The 18,112-nt window shown below is 43.7% G+C and overlaps 1 protein-coding gene across 1 annotated transcript in view; it reads right to left on the reverse strand.

Moving 5' to 3' along the window:
- The window catches only part of LOC140364358 (cadherin-18), a 193,260-nt gene that overhangs the window by 6,372 nt on the left and 168,776 nt on the right, over positions 1-18,112 (reverse strand). Inside the window, exon 10 of the mRNA XM_072450452.1 lies at positions 14,443-14,694. Within this exon, the coding sequence (XP_072306553.1) occupies positions 14,443-14,694 (252 nt within the window). The remainder of the gene's footprint in view (positions 1-14,442; positions 14,695-18,112) is intronic.

Consider the following 18,112-nt stretch of genomic DNA (forward strand, 5'->3'; position numbering starts at 1 on the left):
TATGCTACATTAGCGCGGACGAAGGGAGACAAGGGTCCTGCGGAGAGCCAGGTTCAGAAATGAGACGGAAAAATACATGATGCGAGGAAAAAAGAAAAAGAAGGAATGGAGATGTGGAGCCTTGTATTTATTTATTCATCAACTGTGTCCAAGGATTAGGGACGACACAATATCAAACATGAGTGTTTAAGTGAGAAGAAAAATCACGGTTTAAGAATTGTTTTGCGATTATTGACGCCAAAAAAACAGTAAATGCTTTATATTTTCTCACACAAATTGCCCAATCGATCACTGTTCCTCTAGCATATACTCAGCTTTATGAAATCAAATGTTCTTCTGAAGTTAATACATTAATAAAAGTGAGTTAGCATAAACAGCCATATAATAAATAACATATTACATATTATAAAAGCTTTTGACATTCAGGTCTCCCTTTTTTATATAGACTGAATCAAAATACTATTCAAAATATGTCATAATTATTCATTTTAGTTTAGTATGATTATATTGTGACCTGAATAATCACAATAACAGAATATCTTGACATCTCGACTGAAGATACTTGACTTCCATCTCTCGGCTCCAGAGAGTCATAAAGTTTTCTCGTGGAAGGCGTGTCACCTTCTCGTCTCCGTGGAGATGTTATCATTTTGCATACCTGCATTTGGTAAAAAATACTTGCAAATCTGCCACTTTTCTCCATGACCCTGGATTAGAATAGAAGATAATGCTGCACTCTGGAACATTGTGGAACATTGGGGAACATTGTGGAACATCGGGGAACATCGGGGAACATTGTGGAACATTGTGGAACATCGGGGAACATTGCAGAACATTGTGGAACATCGTGGAACATTGTGGAACATTGTGGAACATCGTGGAACATTGGGGAACATTGGGGAACATCGGGGAACATTGTGGAACATTGTGGAACATCGGGGAACATTGTGGAATATTGGGGAACATCGGGGAACATTGTCGAACATTGGGGAACATTGGGGAACATTGGGGAACATTGGGGAACATTGTCGAACATCGGGGAACATTGGGGAACATTGTGGAACATTGTGGAACATCGTGGAACATTGGGGAACATTGTGGAACATTGTGGAACATCGTGGAACATTGGGGAACATTGGGGAACATTGTGGAACATCGTGGAACATTGGGGAACATTGGGGAACATTGTGGAACATTGTGGAACATCGGGGAACATTGTGGAATATTGGGGAACATCGGGGAACATTGTCGAACATTGGGGAACATTGTGGAACATCGGGGAACATTGTGGAACATCGGGGAACATTGTGGAACATTGTCGAACATCGGGGAACATTGGGGAACATTGGGGAACATTGTCGAACATCGGGGAACATTGGGGAGCATTGTGGAACATTGGAGAACATTCCCAGCAAAGCAATGACATCTCCACAGAGACACAGGTAGCGTATCTCCCACAAGAAAAGTTACGCAATGCACAGAAAAACATAAAAAAAAAACAATATAAATACATTCAAACAGACATGTATCATACAAAATAAATATATATACAGATATACATCACCAACAAGAAATGTAAGTGATTAAAACTATGCAATTTGACCTGGAAACCTCGTGCTTAAAAACACGTCGAACTGTGGACAGTGGATCAACTGTACACATCTAAAGGACACACACTGTTGACATTGTGGTGGTCACCTAGCAACCAAAAACCTTCTGGGAGCAGGTGGTACGGCGACGCTTTTGGAGAATCCTTTCCTCCGTGTTTACACAGAACACAACCAAAAACAACATGAAGTTGTTTCTGCGAATCAACACTCTCATTTCACTCAGTAAAAACACGTTAACGTAGCGACAGTTTCGACAGGGAACGTTCTCGTTTTTGTGACCAATATTTGCCGCCATTGAAATCACGATTCACGGCAATGTCCACAAACTGAAGTAAAGTTGTTGCAAATTGACCTTTTCTCTTTCAGAAAAGTCCTATCTGTCCTGTCTTTTACCGATATTGGAGCCAATTCATCGCTAGCATGACGCTTGACGGTCGGATCGATGAGTCTAGCTGGACATTGTTACGATCTTCTTCTACTTTTCAAACTATTTTTATTTCTGTTTAAACAGTTACATGGGAATAGCTGCTCTAAATTCGGAATATTTTGTGGTGTTTGTTGTTCGGGAACGACGCAACGCAACTATCCATCACTAAATCCATTGCTTCCATCTCCCATTAGCGTTAGTTAGCTAGTAGTAGCAGCAGCAGCAGCAGCAGCAGCAGCAGTAACAACACTGCTAAAAAATAGAAAGGCAGTGACTATTATTTATTTGTTGGAGAAGTAAGACAACACATTGCACAACCAAAGGCTTGAATCAGAAACTTTTTTTGTACCTGAGAAGTTTCTCTTTCTTTCTCTCCCCAGCACTTTCCGTTTGTTTTGTGGTTGTTTTTTTCCTCCCGTGCGGTACATTTGCCTTCGGAGACGTGGGAATATAACACGTTAAGAGCGATGGGGGAGATGGGGGGAGGATTTGGACGGGGGGCAAAGAGGCTTCAGCTCGGATAACGTCAGCGAAGCGGCGATGCATCCGGACTCTCGATTCACTGCGGCAGCGCTTTTGTTTAAGCTTCACACGGCCGAGACCGCGCACGCCGTTTGTTTGTGGACGGGGAAAAGCCGTGGAACATTAGGCAGCAGCTATTTACACGCTTATTTTTATTTTTTAGATCATATAGTGCGATGATGTCACTCTCTTTGGTCCGGGACAGAGCCAGAAGTACGTTTTTAGAAGGTTTTTTTAAACATTTTTGGACACTACATTTTGACTTCTACTTGACTTGCATTGTAATTGTTGTAGTAGTAGTAGTAGTAGTAGTAGTAGTAGTACTCTTACTTCAAGCCTACATGTGACAAAAGCTTTGTGTGGAGGATAATACATGGTTTGATCGTTCCTTGAATTAGGATTTACCGTATATTCTGAACTATGAGTCGCACCAGCCAAAAAATGCATCACAGAGAAGAAAAAAACATATATAAGTCGCACTGGAGAATGAAATGCGGTTGCAAGTGTGAAAATAACAAATAATATCACAAATACACCACTCCGGAGTCTAAGTATATAAGTATAAATATAAGTATAAGACGCACCCCGGCCAAAACGCTGAAAAAAGGTGCGACTTATAGTCCGGAAAATACGGTAGTTTGTCTCGTTTTTGTGGCGTGACCTTTGAAAACACAGATTTTGTCTGGCAATGTTCAGATCTAAGCTAAAAACAGTTTAGTTTAGCTGTGCATATGACTGAAAGGATTCTATTTGCACTCTTCTCCTTTAGGTCTTAAAACTGTTTTGTGATTTCTGTCGTGTATTTGTGATTTTAAAGCATTTTTTCCTGTTGTGAAGCACTTTTATTCGCCCTGTGCTCTACAGATAAACTTGCCTTGCCTCAACCTGAAAACAGCCGCCTAGTTTGCCCCAAATGGCATTGCTTATTAAAAGAAGAACTTACAGCCCACATGTGAGTGCGATTCATGATTGGAGCGTTGAAACTGGCAGCCCGAATGAGAGACTTACTGCACATGAGGCTCACTCTGCTTCCTGAGTGGATAATCCTCTTGAGAAAATCACCATTATGTCAAATGTTTGTGTAATTAAGTCAAAATGGTATATACTCTCTATTTAAAGCAGTGCTCGGCTCCCATTTGCAACGTGGCAGCCAAAACATTCAAATAAATCATCTGACACCAAACTCATTGGTAAAGCTGTATTTTTAACACACACTTTTTGCAGAGATAAAGTTAATAAAGGCTCTGCCACGTTCACAATGCGACCGGAGCCGTTTTTCATAATGTTTTGGGCGATGAATAAGCAGTAATTTACTCTCGGCACATCCCATTGTTGAGCGCGGTCGCACACCTGTGTTTTAATGAATTCTTACCCCGTGATTACCCCGAGCAAAAGCCCAAAATTCGGCCGGCACGCTTCAGCGGGGCCGGCCGAGTGGGGTCGCCCGGGGTGAAAAATGCAATTTGTCTGGGACGCCGCTTATCGCCCCGGCTGCTTTAAAACAACCCATTACACAACGCGCGCTGAGTCACTGCTTTTTAAACTCACGCAGATTAGATTTCTGCATTTCTCTGCTGATGGGACCAGCCTCTCACTGTCACTTAACACCAGGCTCAGCTGGACAATAACTGCATCTTTTCGTTACAATTAAAAGACACGTATTGTGCAAAATTGACTCGTGAGCTTTTTAACCATGTTGTTTTCCCGTCGTAAAAACGTACGTGGAGTTGTAATTTGCTTGATTGACTCGTTTGATTAATCCTGTTTGTCTCTTCTGAGCCTCACAAATAACTAAATTTCTATGGTCCTCCGACTGTCTTTTGTTATTTTATATGTTTTATGTTGTTTTTAATTACCGTATTTTCCGGACTACAGTGTGAAAATAACAAATAATATCACATATAAGTCGCTCCGGAGTATAAGTATAAGTATAAATGTAAGTATAAGTCGCACCGCGGCCAAAACTATGAAAAAAGGTGCGATTTATACTTACATTTATACTTATACTCCAGGGCGACTTATATATGTTTTTTTCTTCTCTATTATGCATTTTTTGGCTGGTGCGACTTATATTCCGGAAAATACAGCAGTTTTTATTAGATTTTATATATTTTAATTTGTTTTATTTGATTTTATTTATTTGATGTTGTTTTTAATTTGTTTTTATTTGGTTTGCACATATTGATTTATTTTTTATGTATTTTTTATTTTTCTTTAACATATTTGACTTAGTTTCTCTTTGCAGCACTTTGGAGACATTGCGTGGGTAAAATGTGCTATACAAATAAAGTTGGATTGGCTCGAGTAAAACTATGGACAGCTCCTGCAAAGTTTTTAAGTCCATAAAACATTCTTTGGTCAAATGCCCTATTCACGTGGCCTAATGGCTCTAATTATTTATATTGTCATTGTTGACTCCGGCTGATGACAGCGGAGGGCCGTCCAGTGTCTGAGCGCCACATTGTAAACGGAGGTGCAGTGTGTAAAGTGCGTTTTCCAAATGTACACATCATTTTACTACTATAATGCGTCAGACTCGTGTTTAAAAGCCAATTAAAGCCACAAGAACGCACAACACAATATGTCCACTCAAGTGTCAACATGTCACTTTTAGACTGACTTGCGGCGGAAAGAACAACCAAACGTTTAAGTGATGTGTCCGAAAACAACTCAGAGGAGTACAAGAGTATCAAAAGTCAGTGTACTTTACTGCGTACTCCTGACACGACTACAACACCGAGACACAGTGACCGCGGCCGTATCCGACCGTGCCACTACTATATGTGCTTCAGTGCATTGAGCCGCACTCTTCGACACATTAGCGCTTTCTCAATGGTCCATTCACGTAATTCCATCCCCCAGACCGGGCCCCGCGGTGGACCGGAGACCACTTATGGAGCTCGAACCCAGACTTCAGGATGCACAGATCCGATTAGCCCCGCAAACGACGGAGCGATGCACTCAACGGAGAAAGGCCGAAGATGCCGAGCTCAAAATGTAAACCGCGCGGTAAGTAATTCCACCGCAGCAAACAGAGCTAAAAGAATGGATAAATACAGCGTTTACGTACTGCGCTCGCTCTACAAAAGGCTCGTCTTAAAAAACTCTCGAAAAATGAAGGCTTCCGAGGCAAAGCGATGACTTCTCCGTCGAGACAAAATTGTAGTAATGGAAACATCATAAACGCATCATAAATAAGAGAATGTAAGTGTTTAAAACAATGCAATTTGAGAACTGCATCCACAAACCCCTAACCATGGACTGTGGCTCCACTGTTGACATTGTGGTGGTCACTTAGCAACCAAAAACCTTCTGGGAGCAGGTGGTACGGCGACGCTTTTGGAGAATCCTTTCCTCCGTGTTTACACAGAACACAACCAAAAAACAGGATGAAAGTTGGAAGTTGTTTCTGCGAATCAACACTCTCATTTCACTCAATAAAAAGACGTTAAAGTAGCGACGGTTTTGACTCGTCTTGTTTTTGTGACCAATATTTGCCGCCATTGAAATCAAGATTCACGGCAATGTCCACAAATTAAAGTAAAGTTGTAAATTGAACTTTTCTCTGTCAGAAAAGTCCTATCCGTGCTGTCTTTTACCGATATTAGCGCCAATTCATCGCTAGCATGACGCACGGCGGTCAGATCGATGAGTCTAGCTGGACATTAATAACATTGTTGCGATCTTCTTCTACTCTTGAAACAATTTTTATTTCTCTTAAAACAGTTACATGGGAATAGCTGCTCTAAAGTCGGAATATGTTCGTTGTTCGGGAACGACGCAACTATCGATCCCTAAATCCATCGCTTCAGTCTAAACCGCGCAGTGAGTAATTCCACCGCAGCAAACAGATCTAAAAGAATAGATAAATACAGCTTTTACGTACTGCGCTCGCTCTACAAAAGGCTTGTCTTAAAAAATAAAACTCTCGAAAAATGAAGGCGTCCGAGGCAAAGCGATAACTTCTCCATCGAGACAAAACTGTAGCAATGGAAACGTTGTATTGCGCGCCTATAAATCCCATCATAAAACGAATCTTACGCGATGATAACGCCTTTTTGTCTTCACCTTGCATCGTGACATCAACAACTGGACCGATCGTGTCTCTGGTATGTCAATCTTGAAGCCGTTTTCATCGGCAATTGGGTTCAAAACTCTTACAAATTGTGTTTCTAGTCAGAGAGAAACGCTGCCAGGAGCTTCACATCCATTTGTGGTATTGATTGTGTCCGGTTTTCTTTGACTTCCAATTGTGCCGTTCGAAAATGGGAAAAAACAACTCTCAACTCTCTGATTTTACACCCGATACCATTCCATCGAGTAAACTAAACCGACGCCCATAGCACGTTTACGATCGACCGTCCAGCTTCGTCCTGAATCCACAAACTACCGTGTAGTCAAAGCGCTGTAAAATTGCACATTTTCGCTCTTCCTCAAGTAAAACTATTGTGGCGATGGTGTATTCCTATCTTTTCGTGTGCCGTGCGCTGTTCGGGCTGGTCAGGTCCAGGTCCAAGTCTGTCGGGAGTTCGGCCCGGTTCAAGAGTGCTACTTTAGACCTGGTTTAGCCCAAATTCAGACCTGGAACAGTCCTGGAATTGTCCTGTTATTGCCCCGTTATTGCCCCATTATTGCCCCGTTATTGCCCTGTTATTGCCCTGTTATTACCCTGATATTGCCCTGTTATTGCCCTTTTATTGCCCTGTTATTGCCCTTTTATTGCCCCGTTATTGCCCTGTTATTAGCCTGATATTGCCCTGTTATTGCCTAGTTTTTGCCCCGATTGCCCTGTAATTGCCCCGTTATTGCACTGTTATTGCCCCATTATTGCCCTGTTATTACCCTGATATTATCCTGTAATTGCCCTGTTATTGCCCTGTTATTACCCTGATATGATCCTGTTATTACCCCGTTATTGCCCTGTTATTACCCTGATATGATCCTGTTATTACCCCGTTATTGCCCTGTTATTACCCTGATATGATCCTGTTATTACCCCGTTATTGCCCTGTTATTACCCTGATATTATCCTGTTATTGCCCCGTTATTGCCCTGTTATTACCCTGATATTATCCTGTTATTGCCCCGTTATTGCCCCGATCTGGAGGTACTCTGAAAGCCAAGTCTTCCCTTTGGTGATGCATTCAGTAAAACATCAACTTATAAAATAAGTACCCTATTTTCTGGACTATAAGACGCACCAGCCAAAAAAGGCATAATAGAGAAGAAAAAAACATATATAAGTTGCTCCGGAGTATACGTATATAAGTATAAATATAAGTATAAGTCGCACCCTGGCCAAAACTATGGAAAAAGGTGTAACTTATAGTCCGGAAAATACGGTATTATATTGTTTAGAAAGAATAATGTCATTTATTAGTGTATTTTTAACCATATTACTATAAAGTTATATACTAGTTCTAATTTGGATCAAAAACTATTTAAAAAAGGCCAGATTTTCACCCAATTCCATGATGTTTTGATGCTTTTTTGTCGAGCTTCATCTTGTGACACGTTTTCCCCCTCGATTACTTGAAATGCTGGTGTCACAGATGGCTTCCCTTATGAACATTTGGGTTAGTGCGCAGAAATTATGCAGGAAAGTTCACTCGTCCGCGTGTCACCGCCTTAATGTGCGTCTGGCGTAAATCGGGTAAAAACGAGCCAACTCGGGACGTGTCCATTTTCCACGTCCCGCCTAATTACTGCGGTCGGCGCGCTGGAACAGGCGAGCGGGGACGAGGCGCGCCGCGTCAAAACAGACGGAAATGCAGATTTTATTTGAACCGGGGCGTGTTGACATTCAGGTTCTGTGCCGTCTCCGTCATTGGATTTTGAATATTGATCTGTATTTACCTCATTTCAATACTGTTCACAAGATTAGTTACTTCATACCGTATGTTTTCATAGTTTTGGCGGGATGCGACTTATACATATATTTATATTTATATACTTATACTCCGGAGCGACTTATATGTGATATTATTTGTTATTTTCACACTTGCAACCGCATTTCATACTCCAGTGCCACTTATATATGTTTTTTTTTCAGTTTTTTTCAGTTTTTTGCCTGGTGCGACTTATAGTCCGGAAAATACGGTACTTATTTGGCCGATTGGGTGAGTAAAACACAAGTAAAGACACAAAGCACTCCAAAAGTACTTGCACATACTTCATCAGGTTTGGGCCTGAGCTGCGACAAAACCAGGACTAAACCAGAAGTTTCGCGAATATGAAAGGGTCGATTCTCAAAGTGGTATCGGATCGTCACTGCGGGTGTTTCGATCCCACTTTGATACTCACAGCTGCTTTATTCTAGCAGAAGCAGGTCTTATGTCTTCTGTAACTCTTTATTATTTATGTATTAAGACATAGGATTACAAAAATATAAAGTTTTCCAAGTTATTGAAACGCTTTTTTAAAATATATTTTTAAAAGCAAGGAAAAATGTTAAATATACTGAAATTGTGACCGATATATATCGAAAACAGTATCGTCACAAGTGTCATCTATAATTTCAAACTTTAATTAATGTGTTCATATTTTTGATTCATATTCTTATACAGTCACCATGTTGCCTTTTAGTAGTTCTGACACGCTCAATACGCCATTTTAAAACTATTTAGGAATATTTAAATAGTGTATGAAATTTCCCCATGTGGGACAATAAAGGAATATCTTATCTTATCTTATCTTATTAGTAATGTGATTGTAGTTTTTTTGGTATGTGATTTTTACGTGATTTTTTAAAATATATTTTAAATTGTTCAAAAAAAACAAAAACACAAAAAAGAAAACGGCCATAGAGCAAAACACAAAACAAACATTCAAAGAGACCTCAACTACACATTTAAAGCAATATTAAAAAAAAATTCCAGATTCAGTGACTTATTTTCAAGATCCATACTTCACCAGCCTTGGACTAAACCAAATGGAACAATTGTAATAAAACCAGAATAAGCAGCAGCAATCATAAGCCTCACTAAAACTCACAACTCAAGCTGCGCGCTACAACTTTCCAAAGTACAACAACACGAGTAAAGCCTTTAGTCCGGCGGCAGCAGCAGAGAATTATAGTAATCTGCGGTAACGTTGTCCAGGACCGACGCCAGCCGCGCACGCTTGGCCCCGCCTCCTCTTCCCTCTGCATTTCCGAAGGCGCTTTTTGGTATTCGGCCGCCGCGCGACGCATCCATCACCCGCGGAATCAAGGACAGTGGTGTCTTGTTGGCTGTCAGCGTCCCCCCCTTCGTTCTCCTTCTCTCTCCCCCGCCTGGTGTAAAACACAGCCGGTTAGGGAGCGGCGGCGTGAAACCAAGGACTTTCCGAGAACGGGAGATTTGTGAGGAGATTCTGCGCTGAATTCGAATCGGCCGCAGATTTTTGATTTGATTGTCTTGAGGTGAAAATGACTGAAATGCCAGTCACAGATTCACACTCGCCTCCGGGCAGGAAACGGCTAAACGCCAAAAAAACACTCGACTGGCCAGGGAGGAACAGTTGTCTTCGCCAGCTTCCTCCACCGACTTTTCATTTTCAGGAATCGTCGGGTATTTTTTGAGGAAAATTAAGGCTTTTCTGTTGAATGAGAATCAAATGGAATCTTCTCTAGAATGGTTCAACTTCAGAAGGGAAATGAGATGTGGGACTTTTCCAGTGACACGTTGATGTAAAAACAGAAAGTACAGGAATTGTGTTAAAACGATGTACCGTAATTTCCGGACTATAAGTCGCACCAGCGAAAAAATGTATAATAGAGAAGAAAAAAACATATTATAAGTCACACTGGAGTATAAATTGGATTTTTTGGGGAAATGTATTTGATCAAATCCAAGACCAAGAACAGACATTTCACCTGTAAATACAGTTTAAAATAATAACAGATGAGAGAACATGGTGAATAGGTGTACGTATGCTAACGCTAACACCTTCAGCTACATGACGTATGCTAACGCTAACACCTTCAGCTACATGAGGCACAGACAGAACTGTGGTAAGTGTCTGGTATGTTAACGTAACATATGAACAGTTCTTCAGATAACTATAGCATAAAGAACATGCTAACAAGTTTAGCAAAGCATCAGTTTTACCCCAAATCACTAAATCCATTGAATTCTTCTTCCTCTGTGTCACTTCTAAACAACTCCACAAACTCCAGAGGAAGAGGAAGTGCAGATTCTTCTTCTGCGTCGCTTAGAGCCTAGAGCGCCCTCTTGTGGTTGCCAGTGTGAATAATATCACATATAAGTCGCTCTGGAGTATAAGTCGCACCCCGGCCAAAACTACTAAAAAAGGTGCAACTTATAGTCCGGAAAATACGGTATATTTTATCATGTGTTTTATGACAAACTGTTCTAATCTCTATTCAGTCATTCAAAATCATTTTTACGTGCTACAAAAATCACAATTTGCTTGTCATTTCAGCATAAAATATGTACAAATGAAACAGTCACAGGTATCGGTCGTCTGCTGCTGCCAGCGTAACAAAGAAAAAGAAAAGAGTAATAAATAGACAAATCTTATTCTTTGTCAGTGCATAACCCGCTGTTAAGGTAACGGCAATTATAGTTTAAAAATAGACTCCATTATTCCGTGGTAAGTAGGTTGAGAAAATCACAAGTAACATTGGCATAATTACGTCGAGCAATGAGCGCCAGAGGGACCACCAGCGTCCTCCGAGACCGCTCTGTCTGCCACGTTTATTACACTCTCTTTGCCTTCAGCCAAATATCGTTATGAAGTAGAATAAAAAAGCGTCCAAAAACTTGTCCGTGCTTCCCATTGCGTCATATTACAACCGTTATGAATACATGTGTGTATACCTGAATACCTGCATCCTGTTGTATTTTTGTCATATATTTGTACTGTTGGTTCAATCAGAGTACTGTATTCTGAATACTTTCACGTTATATTATAGAGTAAAAAAAAAAATAGCATGACATAGGATTAAAGCAGCTTTTTGTTTGGTCGTTTGTTCTGCATTTATGAGATGAAAAGACCTTTATCTCAAATCAGATAAAGGAAAATGGCACATGCTCTCATTATAAGAGCTGCGTTTACTATTTTTCTCAATATATCACTGCAGTTCAAACCTTAAATTAGATTATATAACACCACAAAGTATTCTGTAGCTGTTCTGAACACCACCAAATGAAAGCGTAACTGTACCGGAATACAGCTACCGTATTTTCCCGAGTATAAGTCGCACCCCGGACAAAACTGGGAAAAAAAGTGCGACTTTTTTGAAAAAAAAAAGGTACTTAAAGATCGTATTCCAAACATGTATTTTCAGTGCATGTACCGTATCTTCCGGACTATAGTTGCATATTTTTTTTTCATAGTTTTTTGTATTTATACTTATATACTTATACTCCAGAGCGACTTATATGTGATATTATTTGTTATTTTCACACTTGCAACTGCATTTTATACTCCAGTGTTTTTTTCTTCTCTATTATGCATTTTTTGGCTGGTGCGACTTATACAGCAGTGCGACTTATACTCCAGAAAATACGGTATACAGTTACTTGCCAACACTACCCGTTCTCCAGTAAAGGAAAGTAATCGGAATTCAATACTTTGTTACATTAGACTGCGCGATTGACCTTTGGTTCTAGTTTGATCCCGATTCAATCCTGATGTAGACTAGTTCTGGAACCGTTTAGTCCCAGTTTAGTCCCGGTGTAGTCCCGGTGTAGTCCCGGTTTACTCCCAGTTTACTCCCAGTTTACCCCCAGTTTACTCCCAGTTTACTCCCGTATATACATATATTTCAATGTGACACATGTGCGCAAGTGTAACCACAATCTTCCCGGCGAAGTCCAATTCATAGCGAAACACGTGAATGAATCCCGTGTCCGTCCACATTGCGGTAAATTCTTGATCCGTGCCAAAAAGCGCTCACGAGACTCGCCGAACGAATCCTTCACCTCAACCGACCTCGACGTTTCCGCGCGAACCCTTCACGCCGTGCCCCGCGTCACCGCAATAAGCGCCGAGCCGTTTCCTTGACGTAAACCCCCGCGGGCGCACGAGTCGCCGCTCACATCCGACGCCTCGCCTCAACGTTCACTTCTCATTCCTTCACGTCTCCTCGCACACTTCCTCTCTCTCGTTTTTCTCCCCCGTCGCTCGCCGTAGCTCCACCTCGCCCGCCGAAAGCCCCTCGTTCTGAATTCCTCTCGTGCGTCCTCCCCTCGTCTCCTCCCGCCTTCCCCTCGCCTCCTCCGACCTTGTCAAACCCTTTCAGTCCCCCGCGCTCTTCTCCTACGGTCCGCCACCCTCGGTCCAGGCCCCCAGGATATTAGCTCCGGGACAAGTTCGCCCTCTGGCCCCCTGCGCCTGCCCCGGGCCCCGACTCGTTGACGGTGCGGCCGGTGTGTCACGCTTCGTCTTGGCTGAATTTGTTGCCGGGTTAAATTTTAATAAGATGCAAATGAACATGATCTGGACGGGGAAAAAAAGGTCATTGCTTAAAACAAGGAGGTCGTCGGAGTCGGGCCGGCGAAACTGGCCAGAAATGCTAATGGCCAGAACTGTAGCGATCGCGGAAAGTTCAGAAGACACGGAGCTGTCGAAGAGTAGTAGTAATTATGCGATTAAGTCACACACGGCAAGAGAAGTGCTTCATTTCGGGCAAATTGAATTAAAATCCGCCGCAAATTTAACTTTAGGTGCCTAGGAAACGACCCCTGTGAACTTGATGAAGGGGAAAAATGCATGATCTCTTTTCATCGTTCAACAAACTTTATCGCTTTGAAAACTGTTTAGTAGAAATTAAATAAAAAGAGTCGAATTGAAATGAAAGGTTGAACAGTTTGTGCACGTTGTAAGATGTCGGTGTTGTGCTGTGTTTGAGCCACAGCAGGACAATGTTCCTGTGTCCTTTGTCCTTCTCCATCTCCACCGCAGCAGCAGAACCAGCCGCCTCCTCAACCTCTCCAGTGACCCACACCACGTCATTTCATTGTAACTCTAAACTCTCTGACTCGGCCCACACAGGACAGGCCCACACAGGACAGTCTCACGCAGGACAGTCTCACCCAGGACAGGACAGGCCCGTGCAGGACAAGCTCAAACAGGACAAGCTCACACAGGACAGGCTCACACAGGACAGGCTCACACAGGACAGGCTCACACAGGACAGGCTCACACAGGACAGGCCCGTGCAGGACAGGCTCACACAGGACAGACCCACACAGGACAGGCGCACACAGGCCAAGCTCACACAGGACAGGCCCGTGCAGGACAAGCTCACACAGGACAGACCCACACAGGACAGGCGCACACAGGACAGGCCCGTGCAGGACAGGCTCACACAGGACAGGCTCACACAGGACAGGCCCGTGCAGGACAGGCTCACACAGGACAGGCTCACACAGGACAGGCCCGTGCAGGACAGGCTCACACAGGACAGGCTCACACAGGACAGGCCCGTGCAGGACAGGCTCACACAGGACAGGCGCACACAGGACAGGCCCGTGCAGGACAGGCTCACACAGGACAGGCTCACACAGGACAGGCCCGTGCAGGACAGGCTCACACAAGACAGGCTCACACAGGACAGGCCCGTGCAGGACAGGCTCACACAGGACAGGCTCACACAGGACAGGCCCGTGCAGGACAGGCTCACACAGGACAGGCTCACACAGGACAGGCTCACACAGGACAGGCCCGTGCAGGACAGGCTCACACAGGACAGGCTCACACAGGACAGGCCCGTGCAGGACAGGCTCACACAGGACAGGCTCACACAGGACAGGCTCACACAGGACAGGCCCGTGCAGGACAGGCTCACACAGGACAGGCTCACACAGGACAGGCCCGTGCAGGACAGGCTCACACAGGACAGGCTCACACAGGACCGGCCCGCTCAGGACTTACCCAGCAGAATGACGATGCAGAGCAGGATGGCGATGAGGGCCCCGGTGCTGAGTCCAGCCGAGGTGAGGAAGGCTTCGCTCTGGCAGACTTTGAGGCGGCCGTGCCTCTGACAGGGGCACACGCGCAGGGTCAGGGTGCTGGTCCCGCTCAGCGAGGGCTCCCCGCCGTCCCACACCACGATGGGCAGCTCGTACAGCTCCTGGGTCAGGTGGTTATAGCGCCGCCGCCTGCCAATGATGCTGGCTGAACTGTCTGTGGAGAAAGACGAAGATAAAATGACTTATTCCATTTGGAGACAACTGCATTTTGTAACGTTTCCATGGAGATTCTCCATCTCTGCCATCGCCCAAGTAAAATGTTTATTTCAGGACTCTGATATTTAATGTGTTTTCTCCTCATTAATAACATGTAGAAGATTTTTTTCTTCTTATCAGAACGGGTTATTACTGTTGAAGTTTAGTCTATACATGCGTTCGCGGTAATGTCACACAGCCGGGACTTCCCCAAAGCGGCCATTTTAAAAGGGGCACGTGATATATACATAAACCAACACGACTGCATCCTTTTCTAATGCATAATGAGCTACGAATACTTTGATTCTTTAGACGATAACGGCAAACTAAGATACACAACAAAGCTATCATTCCTTGGTCTTACAGAACGCAGGTTTTTGGCATTTTGGCCTCATATTTCCTGAATTTCGTATGTAGTAGACGTGCTGTCGTGCCCCTTTCAAAATGGCGGACTCGGTTGCCAGTCCACAAGTTCCCTGATGTGCGAGCGCATGTATAACAGACTACGAAAGGCGAGGATCGTCTTTATTTGATGAAAACAGGGAAAAACAGGCTAAACAGTAGCATGTTGTTCGTCTCGCAGCTGAGATTCGACTTTCCATAAGATTTAGCTGTGTTTTATATATCGCTGTTGCTCGGGTCTGATAAATTGGCGTGACGATGGCAGGACGTCAGCTTTAAGATTGTTCGTACCAGTCCACAGAGAGAGAGATCAGAGATCAGAAAGTACACAGTAAGATCATTGTGACCCATGTGCAGTAAGATCATCGTGACCTGTGTGCAGTAAGATCATCGTGACCCGTGTGCAGTAAGATCATCGTGACCCGTGTGCAGTAAGATCATCGTGACCTGTGTGCAGTAAGATCATCGTGACCCGTGTGCAGTAAGATCATCGTGACCCGTGTGCAGTAAGATCATCGTGACCCGTGTGCAGTAAGATCATCGTGACCCGTGTGCAGTAAGATCATCGTGACCCGTGTGCAGTAAGATCATCGTGACCCGTGTGCAGTAAGATCATCGTGACCCATGTGCAGTAAGATCATCGTGACCCGTGTGCAGTAAGATCATCGTGACCCATGTGCAGTAAGATCATCGTGACCCATGTGCAGTAAGATCATCGTGACCCATGTGCAGTAAGATCATCGTGACCCATGTGCAGTAAGATCATCGTAGATCATCGTGACCCATGTGCAGTACGATCATCGTGACCCATGTGCAGTAAGATCATCGTGACCCATGTGCAGTAAGATCATCGTGACCCATGTGCAGTAAGATCATCGTGACCCATGTGCAGTAAGATCATCGTAGATCATCGTGACCCATGTGCAGTACGATCATCGTGACCCATGTGCAGTAAGATCATCGTGACCCATGTGCAGTAAGATCATCGTGACCCATGTGCAGTACGATCATCGTGACCCATGTGCAGTAAGATCATCGTGACCCATGTGCAGTAAGATCATCGTGACCCATGTGCAGTAAGATCATCGTGACCCATGTGCAGTAAGATCATCGTAGATCATCGTGACCCATGTGCAGTACGATCATCGTGACCCATGTGCAGTAAGATCATCGTGACCCATGTGCAGTACGATCATCGTGACCCATGTGCAGTAAGATCATCGTGACCCATGTGCAGTAAGATCATCGTGACCCATGTGCAGTAAGATCATCGTGACCCATGTGCAGTAAGATCATCGTAGATCATCGTGACCCATGTGCAGTACGATCATCGTGACCCATGTGCAGTAAGATCATCGTGACCCGTGATAAATAGGACACAGAAATATAATACAAATGCATGACAATAATTTGAATTTGACCATCTGCATTATTCATCATATGAGATTTGACTGAAGGAGAAACTACATGAGACTTTCTGCAGAATCCTTACATATTTCCGGACTAGACGAGTTGCCGTGATCGATGGCGCGAGCGTTGAACGTGATGGACTAATTACATGTCTGTGGGTCGTTTTCAAAGGTGAGATCGATCCAAAAACCTTTCCGTTACAGGACGACCAACTCTACCGCCCGAGCCACCATCGCCCATCATCACATAGGACGTTGTTATTTTGAGCTTACTCTCATGTGTATTCGTGCGTTGTTTGTTGCTGACCGTCTGCAGATCTAAGGACAGCGTTTTGACCACAGACTTCTGACACGTTTACACAACATGAACACGCCGCGTTCGAGCAGATCATGTGACGAGGATCAAACTGAAACGGACGGTTCATTGAGTGGGAGCGTCTCCAAATCTAGGACTAAACCAGGACTAAACCAGGATTATACCAGAACTAAAGAAGGACTAAACCAGGACTAAATCAGAACTATACCAGGACTAGAACAGGACCAAACCAGGACTAAACCAGGACTAGAACAGGACCAAACGAGGTCTAAACCAGGACTAAACTAGGACTAAACTAGGACTATACCAGGAATATACCAGGACTAAACCAGGAATATCAGGACCAAACCAGGACTAAACTATTACTATACCAGGACTATACCAGGACTATACCAGGACTAAACCAGGACTAAACCAGGACTAAACTAGGACTATACCAGGAATATACCAGGACTAAACCAGGAATATCAGGACCAAACCAGGACTAAACTATTATTATACCAGGACTATACCAGGACTATACCAGAACTAAAGCAGGACTAAACCAGGGCTAAACCAGGACTATACCAGGTCTAAACCAGGACTATACCAGAACTAAAGCAGGACTAAACCAGGGCTAAACCAGGACTATACCAGAACTAAAGCAGGACTAAACCAGGGCTAAACCAGGACTATACCAGAACTAAAGCAGGACTAAACCAGGGCTAAAGCAGGACTAAAGCAGGACTAAACCAGGGCTAAAGCAGGACTAAACCAGGACTAAAGCAGGACTAAGACAGGACTAAAGCAGGACTAAGACAGGACTAAAGCAGGACTAAAGCAGGACTAGACCAGGACTAAAGCAGGACTAAGGCAGGACTAAAGCAGGACTAAGGCAGGACTAAGACAGGACTAAAGCAGGACTAAGACAGGACTAAAGCAGGACTAAAGCAGGACTAGACCAGGATTTGGATGCAGTTTCTCTTGCTTGTTGTTGTTTATTGATTATTCGGATGCTGGGTGATTATGAGCTCCCATCAAATGATATCGTTCTGGGTCAAATAGAGTAATTACATTAGAAATACTGTAAATTCAATACACGACATGAGACTCTCCGCCGTCGTAAGAAGTGGTCGAGAAGTGGTCGATGGTGATGCTGTCGTTCAATTAGCGACTGGGCCCGTCCGGTACGATTCGAGCGACTCCCTGTATTTGTCCCTAAAGCCGTTAGCATTAGCATTCAAAAGACACAAGCTGTGAATGATCAGGAG

This window comes from Eucyclogobius newberryi, unplaced genomic scaffold (assembly GCF_026437365.1).
Source record: "Eucyclogobius newberryi isolate DKJ021-1_F unplaced genomic scaffold, fEucNew1.0.hap1 SCAF_18, whole genome shotgun sequence".
Classification (NCBI taxonomy): domain Eukaryota; kingdom Metazoa; phylum Chordata; class Actinopteri; order Gobiiformes; family Gobiidae; genus Eucyclogobius; species Eucyclogobius newberryi.